Here is an 11,612-nt window from a genome sequence, read left to right on the forward strand (position 1 = left end):
GAGAGAGAGAGAGAGAGAGAGAGAGAGAGAGAGAGAGAGAGAGAGAGAGAGAGAGAGAGAGAGAGAGAGAGAGAGAGAGAGAGGAGAGAGAGAGAGAGAGAGAGAGAGAGAGAGAGAGAGAGAGAGAGAGAGAGAGAGAGAGAGAGAGAGAGAGAGAGAGAGAGAGAGAGAGAGAGAGAGAGAGAGAGAGAGAGAGAGAGAGAGAGAGAGAGAGAGAGAGAGAGAGAGAGAGAGAGAGAGAGAGAGAGAGAGAGAGAGAGAGAGAGAGAGAGAGAGAGAGAGAGAGAGAGAGAGAGAGAGAGAGAGAGAGAGAGAGAGAGAGAGAGAGAGAGAGAGAGAGAGAGAGAGAGAGAGAGAGAGAGAGAGAGAGAGAGAGAGAGAGAGAGAGAGAGAGAGAGAGAGAGAGAGAGAGAGAGAGAGAGAGAGAGAGAGAGAGAGAGAGAGAGAGAGAGAGAGAGAGAGAGAGAGAGAGAGAGAGAGAGAGAGAGAGAGAGAGAGAGAGAGGATCGTCGGCTTCGCTCGCGCGGAGGAAGCACGCACGTCGCTGTCCCTCTCCTACGCCGTCCGCCCGGTGCAATGTCTCTGGGGGCTGGGGCTGACGTGCGACAGGAGTGGCCGAGTGGGGATGGCTCATGGCATGGCACGGCGGAGAACTGAACACAAAAGGGCACCAGCAGCAGCTTTGCTTACTCCTGGAGGCATTCTTATCCTGGAATTGTACTATAGGAATAGGATTGGACAAGGCGCTTCACTTTTTCAACGGCCGAAAGATCAATAGATTAACATTACAAATCACCGAGTAGATAGAGTACATGGACGGGTAGAATCGAGCGAAAAAAATTGACCCCCCTCCCCCAACCATGGGCAGATGATGCAGATCTTACATGGTACAACATCAGGCACCTGATTTTTACCGGTACCTGACAGAAAAGCTACAGCGCAGCACTTGACGTGCAAATCAAGACGCAAGAATTAGCACAAATAAACCACTTGGTGTCGGAAGCTACACATGGGGTGCCAGCCGCCAGGCTACCTACATCTCAGAGACGCCGTGCTGGGTTTCCTCGATGAGCAACGGCAACGGGGGAGGCCCTCTTTCACGGGAGACGGCGGCGGGAAAGGAGAAGACGACGGCAGCTGCCGGTGGCTCGAGATCGAGGAGAAACAGCTGAACGGGTTCCTCAGCCGCCGTTTCTCCGAGTCTTCAGACTGACTGTTTGGACCGTGGCCCACCGGGGAGATCTTAAGCGACTCCGGGAGAAGGCAGTTGCAAATGACGCCTACAAGGGAAAAGATGCGCTTGATCATTATCATAATATGAACCAGCAGAAAGTTCACATAAAAAAAGGCTACTGCAACAACTCCATATTCATACAGAACAGTCCTACTGTGAGGTAGAAACACGAAGCCTGGCATCAAACTACATAGCCAGAGTGCCCCGGTTCCCTTAGTTGGGCTTGCTGTTGAATTCAATAACCTCGTGAAAAACATACTGTAAAATTTATACTGCACTTTGTGGAATCACTAGACATATCTTGCCCCTTTGCAGGATGATTTCAGCTAATGCCACTCACAGATCAAGTGCACAGTTACGGAGTTACACTGTGATATGGTGCCATGGAGAAGTACTTAAGGCAAGACATTCATAAACCAGGGGAAACCACATTTCTAGAAAGTCAAGTGGGAACAATAATATAGAGCGAAAAATGGTGGCAGTGACGTAATGCGCTCTGACTATGCACAAGTAGCACTTAAATCACTATCACCTTTGCTATGTGGAACCAATGAGCTAGTACGAGCATCAGCGCATGTGTAAAGTTATGGTACCTATTCTGGCGAGCCGGTTCACCCATTTGGGAATTTTGTTACCGGTCAACTTGTAGCACATATCCTTGCAGAAGTGGTTACAGTTCTTCGTGATAAGATGGTAAGTATCTCCGTTGTAGTTTACCGACTGCAGCTCCATGAACTGCCTAACTTGGATCGGGTCCAAGCATGTCGTACCAAGAAATATCGATTTTCTGAACCTGAAACCAGGGCATTGGCGAGGTTCTACCTCAAAGACCCCACTGGTGGGGAAGTCGTGAGCTCCGAATGCATATTCAACACCATGAACTGTAAATGGAAAAGAGAGGCAATCGGTTCTTCGAAAAGAAAGGTAATCGGAATATATAATGTCACCTGAGAAGCCAGTTGTCAAAACTTATTGTAGATAAACCACATCTGTACTATTTGCATAGCAACAACTTATGTGACAACATTTTATTGACAATTAGGGGTTTGAATGCCACTGTCACTATTATTTAATAACTGAGGCAGTCTGCAAAATAATTACACAAATCTCCCTTTTAAAATATTCAGAATCTAGCTGAAAAATTGCACCATTCAAATTCCCATGAATCCATGCTCTCCAAAATCATGCCGTCACATATATATAGTTGTCTAATTCGTTCCCGCCAGCCTACTACATTCAAGCATTCACACTTTATTGATGGAGAACAAAGTGAAAAATGAACCTGAAGAAAGATCTAGGCTACTCTAGAAAAGACTACTCTTGTTAAAAATGACTGGCAAGTTTAGACAGGAACTAACAACCCAGACAGATCATTCAGATGCAACCTTATTAACAGATGGTTGTTAGTGGGATTGAACATTAAACATTTAACAAGCTAACATTAGGGACTTCACCAAACTAGTGCACCATTCCTACTCCCATATCCTTCCCTAGATCTAGCTAACATTAGGGACTAGGGAGGAGGACTAGAGATTTCATGGGCACCTAAAGAAATTTCTTAGATCAATACCAAATCCTAGAAAACTAGATTCTGGATCTATAAAAATGTCTAGCATAAGGGAGGATGGTGACTAGAGATTTCATGGGCAGGGCACCTAAAGAAAATTTCTTAAATCACTAGTAAAGAAATTACTACAAAAGTGGATTCTAGATCTGTAAAATCCCTATTTCCAACATGGGTACTGATTTTATCTTTTTAAACAAGCTTTCTCAGATGAAAGAAATGTTTGGTACACTGAATCATGACGCATAAAAATGGACCCAACAACATCAAGAAAAACAACCATCTTCTATGCCCTGTAGATAGATAGTTTTATTTCTGTTAGGATCGCGGGTGGGAAAAAGGAGACACGGAGTTTAACGTGGAAAAAACTCCCCCAATGTGGAGGAGAAAAAAAACCACGGGAAAACAGATCTATTATATGTTGTTCAAGTACAAGTTACAAGGGGAGCCTATTTATATAGGCAAAGGAGATAGAGATAGGGTCACATGATCTTATCCAACACTTTCCAATTGTAATACTTTTCCTATTACAAAGGCAACATAGCACATAACCCACCCATCTCATATGTTTGTCTATATGATAAAATGACACATAGTGAATCTAATGATTTCAGCTAGACACGTCAATGAGAGCACAAAGAATCTAAATATGTAGCCCATCTAGGCAAGGTGAAACAATGCATGCCCAAGAGAACTATTAGGAACACAAGAATTTCACAGGAACAGTACAAGAATCAGTTCAACTTCACATAAAAAAGCAGGATTTGGGGAAAAAATCCCATGTTCAAAACAGGGCTTAATAGCCAGAACAGAATTTATGGCATGGAACAAACCTATATGAAGATAGGATTGTTGATGTAGCAAAAAAAAACTTCATAGGGCGAGATAGCAGATATATCACAGCACTAGATAGCATTGTTGGCTAAACGAATAATGAGATGTTACTTTAGCTTTCAAGGATACAGGATAAATTATCTAAACATTGAAATAGAGGAAAATGAACCAGCATTTAATTATGTATTAACTTTGGGGGGGGGGGGGATATGTGTGCATATGGCAGAGAAAAGAACCTTCAACTCCTGAGTGAAATATGCCCAGGCCTGCCCAATATATATAGCCATTCATTGGTGTCAAATCATACACGTTAAGATAAACTGGGGTATCATCTGGCGATTGACCAGCCGACTGAACTTTTGGGAACAAAAAGAAACGCATGGCAGATTTCCTGCTCAATCTGCTCAGTTGTAGAGGCATAAGGGACTTCCATTCTGGCCGTTTTGTCCTTAACTTCATAGCCCTCCCTTCAGATAACCAAATGAGGTATCAGCATACGGAGGATCTACTTCAAGAACCACAAGAAATTGATAAGATCATCAGATAAGACAGCTGCCATAGTTGTTCTCTGAAATCTTTTTTTCCTTGGAAGCAGTTTAAAGACTGCATTATACATGGATGGTAGCAATGAATTTGTTGGATTTTGAATAGGCAACAACAAGAGACTGCAAAATAGAAGCATTATAAAAAAATATACTCATATATATTTTATTGCAATCTTAGACATATTTGCCCTGTATATAAGAAAAATAAAACAAACTAGTACATCATGCTCTGTCCAAGCATTAGTTAGCTATGCACTAGCAACATTTGAAAGCTGCAACGTACAAGAAAATCCAGGAGCCTAGGAGTTCTCCGACAATCTTCCCAAAAAAAAACAATGCAGTTCAAAGTGAACAATGGGCAGTAAAACTAACACAGGCAGGGGCCAAACTACAGTTGCGGTTTCAAAATCTAGCGCAGCAATTCAGTCTGACACGGTGCATTGCTGAAACGAGTGCATAGAAGAGATAAGAAGCACAATTGTCGCTATCATCGTTTGAACTTTGAACCCTCCTGCCGGTAATGGTAACGATACCTAAAGGACAGTGGACGGATCAGATCTATTTCTAACAATGACACCAACTGTCCACAGCCTATCCTATCTCCACCTAGGCACCTATCTGTTAAAGAATGCTTTTGTTACATTTTTTGCTGTCGGCAATGCAGCATGTTTATTCGGTCTTGCAAACACCCAGGAGAAAAGTAAGAGGGAGCATTCGGTTTCAAAAATGAAACAAGCTAGGTGGGTACCAAAGTGCAACTGACACATGTACCACACAACTCCATTACTACGAATGAAAGCATGCAGAGAAGCGTAAGACATGTACACATCACGGCACAACCCGAACCTCACCAACCCCGCACTGTTGCTACGAAAGCAACGCTAGTACCTGACACACCCAAAAAAAAAAGGCACCCGTTGCGTAAGGCCAACCGAGTTGAATAACTAACCTTAACAGGAAAAGTTAGGCATTAGGCTGCAAACCAAACAAGCATAATTCCACCGGCGGGCCCAATCCAGAGGACCAAGAACCGAGCAGCAGCCCGAGAATCAAACAGGCCAAGAAACGCAAGAAAGCAGGCGAGCGCAGATCCAAGCCAGGATCTTTGCTGCGTTGCCTTCGCCAAGAAAGAAAGCGAGAAGCGGGTTACCGCGGGAACCGAGGACACTGGAGGCCGGGAGACGAACGAAGGAGGCAGCACAGTGCAGGTGGCTGCTGGACGGGAGCAATGGGGGAGATGGATTCCTGGAGCCTGGAGGGAGGCGAGGCGCAGGCAGGCGGCAGCAGTAGCTGATGGTGGTGGCCTGGTGGGGTGGTGGTGGTGGTGGCGGCGTTGCTTGGCTTCGGCGAGCGAGGGGCGGTCCCGTGATGGCTGCGGAAAAGCACCGTGGAACGGGGGGGCCCACTGTGGGTGGGGTTGTTTTGTAATTTATCGCCTTGTCTTTTTTATTTTAGCTCTTTCTCGCCCCCTTTTTTAAAAGCCTGTGGCATTTTTATTTTGAATTTATCGATTTAAGCGGTGAGAGGACACATGGTCACTCAAACCTCCATGGGCATGGAGAGCTGTGCTTGGGCGGGTTTCAGGGGCAAGGTGACTCACATATAATACTTTAATCTGTATTGGATTCTATTATTTTTATAGTACTTTATCTCTATGCTAACTTTAATCTCAAGTGAATAGACTGTTTGAGTCTTCCTTCTGATTGATTGATTTACTAGAAACTTGTTTTAATGCAGATGTAAAAGAAGGATTTTCTTTTTGACAGAGATAAGTCCCTGTTTTTAAAAAGCGACAAAAATGACTTGCAAAACGTGAAGTATAAAAAGAAGAAAAAAACGGCTGGAGTTACCGACAGACATGTCACTGCGACCTTCTCATCCCGGCAAAAGCAATCCAATCAGTAGCTACTAGGTGCGTTGACGGTGTTTGTACTTGTACAACAAGAAGATCTTTTACTGCAAAACGTCAGAAATTTAAATCATATTCTTTTGCAAAGTTAAGAAATACTGCTTATGTTCGCTTACATTTATCTTTGTGCGGTTTAATTTTGAACTAAGCAGTGTTGAATAAAACTACGGAGGGAGTACTAAACAAAGCGCATGTTAAAGCTTGTTTGAGTTTTCAGGATCGCGAAGCCGATCGGGTACCATGGCGCACTGATCGTGTGTCTTTATATATCTATAATAATAAGCGACGTGAAATGCCATTGCCATTTGGAGCTTCGGTGGCTGGATCTTTTTTTTTTTTTGGGGTCATTTGGAGCTTAGGTGTCTGAATCTGTTTATTTTACGTCAACAGGAAATGATGGAAGCCATTTTGGAATCTTCAGGCTAATTAGTGTCATGTGAAACTGAGTAATCGCATGAAAAGACGGCACGGAGTTTTCAAAGTTCACGAGGACGCCATGTGCTTTGTTCAATAGTCAAAAAAAGGGGGGGGGGGGGGGGGGGGGGGGATATTGTTCCCAAAAGGAAGGGGAGGGGGGGTTGGAGAAGAAACCTCCGCCGTACATCATTTTACAGAGTAGCTGATTTTATGAGCACGTAAAATGTCGTACCGACGTGCGGTGTGCATTTGTACAAAACCGCGGGCTCTTCCGCATATTTGAGAACGGACGGAAGCATCGGAAATCATTCTGTCCGGAAAAAGCAAAGGCAGACACCAACAAATTTCGCATCACAATGCCTGCCACCTGGTTGACCAAGGAGCTATCATCAATTCATCATATCATAACACTAGTTGGAATCGAGGGAACGTGGCCAGCACATGTGCCTAACGCCCGGACTCCTTTGCGTGTCATCGGTGGATCACGTAAAATATAAGACACAGAACTGTAAATGACACTATGTAACAGCGTTTATAAATGGAATTTTAAAATAGAAGATGAGATCCAATTCGATGGATGTTATAAAAGGCTACAGTCACGTTGAGCAGTGAAAAGGCTGGAAAGCAGAGCCAAACAGAATCCACCAGAACCTGACCATCGCTGTAGGTACCGGTGTTTCCATACAATGCATGCGATGCGAGAATCCAAGAACATGCTTGTGAGGACTGAGGATTTCCAGGTTCCAGCCACAACAGCACTAGATTCCACTAACACAAGATGCCTTTTTTTTCATTACCGATCAGAAGTACACCAATCCACCGTCATTGGAAAAAAAAAAGGATAAAAAACCAATCCGCCAGCAAGCCGTTTCTAATGTGCTTGCTACAAAGAACACCTGGTGGTTTCGGAGACAGACAAGCAGGCGTTCTGTGGCAACGCGATAAACACAGCCCGGTTGAGCTGGCGGTGGTGGCCAAGCATTCCGGATTTCAAGAAATGCTATTGCAATACAAGTGTGCCAAGTGGGTCGTCAGAGAATGCGGCAACCAGGAAACCAAAACGGGTAAAAACCAAAACCTGCAACGCCATTTGTCATGCTATGAGTACTGTGTACTGATAGGCCCCAAAAATTAACATAAATAAGAATTTGCAACCTGCACGTGCATTTGCATTCCAGTCTGTTCCTCGTCCAACTCAAGCAGCATTTCCCTGTCAGAAGAGGAGACAAAAAGATCGGACAAAAAAATGGATTCAGATGCTATTTTGGGGGGCCATGGGGGGTAAGCATTGGCGGGACAACACCTTTGATTTGGACTTGTTTGATTTGGAGTCAGCAGCTTGTTTGGCATCCAAAGGTTGCTTGAAAGGAAGGAACTCTATTCCACCCATATAAGGCTGCAGCGCCTTTGGCACCTCGACGCCGTCCTCCTTCTGGAAATTCTCCAGGATGCAACAGAGGGTCCTCTCAGTGGCAGTCAAGGTAGAGTTCAGCATATGAACAAACTGCTTGGACTGCTCGTCATTCTGCGATTTGCCATACATCGCAAATGTTAAGATTCAGTTAACTGGTAAGATTCTAGCGTGCTCTGGGTGAAGGTGCAGAGAGCAATGAGACATCGACGATAAATCTACGTGGCACAGAACCTTTTACCTTTTTCTGGCCATACCCAATTCCAAGTCTCCTTGACTGAAAGTCAGTGCAATTTGAACAGGATACTAACTCTCGGAAGGTCTTTGATGCAGGGAACCATGCTTCCAAATCGTATTTCTTAGCAGCAGCATCGTTAAGAGCACCGGAGACAATGGAAACAACTTGGTATGGTAGCCCAATCTGCAAGATGGATGTTAAATAAAAAATTAGAGAAGTCAGGGAGGAGAAACTAGGTTATAAAGATCACAACGTACTGATCATTACCTCCTTGTAGAAATCTTCTGAATTTTTTAGCATCTCTTCATGGATCTCCCAGGAATCATTGCCATTTGGGCTTGTAATGCAGAATTGTTCAATTTTTTCAAACTGGTGGACTCTGAAGATACCAGCTGTGTCCCTTCCATGAGAACCAGCTTCCTTCCGGAAGCATGTGGAGTACCCAGCATATCTATACGTATGTAATGTATTTATGATTAAATTCAACAGTTTGTGCGTCACTAAAAGATAAAGAAACTGAAGTCTGAAATTGCTCACTTGATTGGAAGTTCAGCAGGGTAGATTCGATCACCTAAGTGATAAGCACATAAAGGCTGCTCTGATGTAGCTATGAGATATTTGTCCTCGCCATCACCTGTAACCTGACAAAGTGACAAATGAAACTACTGGTAATGTACTTATAATAAAATATGAGATACTATTATTAGAGAACTTAAAGATTTTGTGGATGAAATCTTTCAACAGATATATAGATAGTCCATAAAATATATTCAAAATCAAAGATCAAAACTTAAACATTCATCCAAATAATCAAACTACTATAATGAATAAAAACAATCATACCCAGAACAGTCAAAATGAAACAGATGGGCTGAAAACAACAAACACAAGTAATGTTGTTGATATTGACTACACAAAAAAATCTTTTTTAGAATAGAACGAAAAAACATTAGAACTGGACAAATAGTTAAAGACAATATGTATTAAATATTTTCATTTGTATAGAATCTTAATTATCATAAAGAGAGGAACGTATCATGGTAAACCAATACAGGAAGAGAACGTGTTGTCTTTCTCTAATAAAATAGGGAAGCATAATACTAGTTAAGTCATAAAACTATGAATGTAGGTAGTTGTACTGTAACAATATATGCATGTAGGGAATATTTCATTAGACTTACTTTGTAAAGCTCCTCATCAAACTGGGCCAACTGGGCACATTTTGCCATAGTTTCCTTTCTCATGAAAAAAGGAGTTTGCATTGGTTTAAATCCCCGTTTTCTCAGAAAAGCTAGCCCAAAATTTATCAATGCCAGGTTAAGGAGGACACCTTCGTCCTTTAAATAGAAACCCCTACCACCAGCCACATCAGCACCTGCAAAAATGTAATTAGGCAAAAGGTTGTGAGAGGCTACCTTGACAACCTGTTCCACAAATATTCTTGCAGCAAGAAAGCAAACAAAGAGCACAATCACATCAAATTAGTTGACGCAGTGTAACTGTTAGAAGCATGTTGAATATATAAAATGTGTGGAACTACGCATTCTCTAAGAAAGGGATGTGAAGTTAACGGAGGCAGCACGCAATCACATTCACATGCAGACATAGCAGAATGCCAACAATGAACAAAACTAGCCCACCTTTTCAGCCCGCTTCTATGAGAATCACTTAAATCAAAACCGTCTAAAAGCAACGTGAACACAAAATCGGGCGAGTCCTTGCGATAGTAGAAAACCGCCACTTTCTACATCTTAAACCCTATCGACTCTTTTATCTTCCTCCACATGTAATCTCCACGATATTCAGATTCTCTCCACAATCAGGTTTGTAATAACTTTGAAACATGCTTAACACAAGCAATACTGGCGGCAAAAAAGCACATGTAAATAGAGAAAAGTTGAGAGCATATACCCTTTTCCAATGCGACAATATCAAGCATCCTGCAAAGGTCCACGTGGTTCTTCAAATTATCCTCTACTCTCTTCTCTCCAAATGTCCGTACAATTTTATTGTTTGCCTACAAGTAGTAGTTTTATTCAGTTCAGCTGAAATTTATAACAATTAGGTCAAAATTCAGAGAGACCACTTGCAATTTCAGTACGGGACCAGAATAGGAATGCAATATTTTTCTGTATCTTCACATAGAACCCTAAAGCACAACTAGAATTCCAACAATCAAAGGGTGAGTGTGAGAATCAGGGTTGGAGTTGACAGTGGAGCTAATATTTAGGATGTCACACTACAGTCTAACAGTTACTTCGGTGGAAAGCAAATAGCCAGAACAAACACCAACTAAATTTCCAGGTCACCTCGTCGTCGCTGACTGGCACGGACTCATGCACGATGTTGCCAATCGTCGTGACCTTGGCGTCGAGGGTGCTCTTGGCCTCCTGCACCTCAACTTCTTTGGCTGCCAACCTTTTCTTAATTTCGTCTGTGCTCTCCATGAGCTTCTTCGCTTCCTCTTCTTGCTTGCTCTGCAAAGAAACACGCCACAGTCACACACATGAAACCCAGAACCCCGAGAAGAAAAAGGGATGACGAGCGCTTCGCAATTCTAGACGGAACGTACGGCTTTGAGCTTGCCGATCTTCTTGCTGGTAGCGTTGAGCTCCTGCCGGATCTTGTCCAGCTCGAACTGCCCTGCAGCACGAGGACGCCTGAGAGTCAGAGACCAGCCTGTGAGGGAGGAGACGGGAGCAGGGTAACGAGGAGAGTGGACACTTACTTTCGCGCCATGCCTTGTCGAGGGCGATGACCTCGTCGACGAGCTCGACGGAGGCGAACCGACTGCGCTGGGACTCGCGAATAAGGTCTGGGTTGCCGCCCTTGTCGGTGCGGAACAAGTTGATGTCGAGCATCGTCGCTTGCGACGGCGACGGCGGCGGCGGCGGCGAGGGGTGAAGGCGAGCAAGGGAAACAAGCGGGCACGACTGCACGAGGTTAGGGCAGTCCTTTCGTTTGACGTCGCAGGTGGGCTTGGCAGGCTATTTGGGCCGACTACTACAGTCTATGCTGAACCATGGGCCGGGTTTTTTTGGCATAGAGCAGTGTCTAAAAACAGGAATCCAAAGCACAACTCAGCACAAATAATATAGGCTAGGTTAATATAGTCCAAAGATAGATCTGAACCGGGTCTCAAATTCCGGTCCTTCAAACCCAGCACGGCCTGCACACTTTGCTGGTTGATCGACTCCTCAAAAAAACTTTAGTGGCTACGCAGGCTATCTAAACTTGTTCTACCGTGCGAATCAAAATTGTTGGCTCCTAGCCTCCTACGAAAGCTAATATTATTGCCACTGCCTCGTCCGTGTCACGTCACATCTCAACTTCACTCTCATCTTTTATATTTCAGAATTAGAAAATACATATCATAATATTTTTATTAAATTAAAATTACATAGTATATAATAATTAATAGTCAGTTGCTCATGTTTTACTACGTTTATTATATATCATA

At 43.4% G+C, this 11,612-nt stretch overlaps 2 protein-coding genes across 8 annotated transcripts; both read right to left on the minus strand.

Moving 5' to 3' along the window:
- Positions 1-747: 747 nt before the first annotated feature.
- On the minus strand, positions 748-5,833 carry LOC100193170 (uncharacterized). 6 transcript variants are annotated; one of them, XM_020543473.2, is made up of 4 exons: positions 5,328-5,833; positions 3,869-4,099; positions 1,828-2,115; positions 748-1,280 (listed from the first exon to the last, which is right to left on the minus strand). In XM_020543473.2, the coding sequence occupies exons 2-4, from the start codon at positions 4,089-4,091 to the stop codon at positions 1,030-1,032; spliced, it is 762 nt and encodes a 253-aa protein (XP_020399062.1). In that variant the 5' UTR covers positions 4,092-4,099; positions 5,328-5,833; the 3' UTR covers positions 748-1,029.
- A 1,201-nt stretch (positions 5,834-7,034) lies between these two features.
- Positions 7,035-11,227, minus strand: LOC541989 (seryl-tRNA synthetase 1). Of its 2 annotated transcripts, none has more exons than XM_035962431.1 (11): positions 10,881-11,227; positions 10,725-10,795; positions 10,462-10,629; positions 10,064-10,169; positions 9,334-9,527; positions 8,690-8,793; positions 8,420-8,603; positions 8,156-8,335; positions 7,807-8,028; positions 7,659-7,713; positions 7,035-7,581 (listed from the first exon to the last, which is right to left on the minus strand). In XM_035962431.1, exons 1-10 carry the CDS (start codon positions 11,011-11,013, stop codon positions 7,699-7,701), a joined length of 1,377 nt encoding a protein of 458 aa, XP_035818324.1. In that variant the 5' UTR covers positions 11,014-11,227; the 3' UTR covers positions 7,035-7,581; positions 7,659-7,698. The 2 variants fall into 2 exon arrangements, with proteins under 2 accessions (XP_035818324.1, NP_001105110.2); NM_001111640.2 differs by having other exon boundaries at positions 7,162-7,581; positions 7,669-7,713; positions 10,881-11,078.
- Between the last annotated feature and the right edge of the window lie 385 nt (positions 11,228-11,612).

The sequence above is a fragment of the Zea mays genome, chromosome 9 (genome assembly GCF_902167145.1).
Source record: "Zea mays cultivar B73 chromosome 9, Zm-B73-REFERENCE-NAM-5.0, whole genome shotgun sequence".
Lineage (NCBI taxonomy): Eukaryota > Viridiplantae > Streptophyta > Magnoliopsida > Poales > Poaceae > Zea > Zea mays.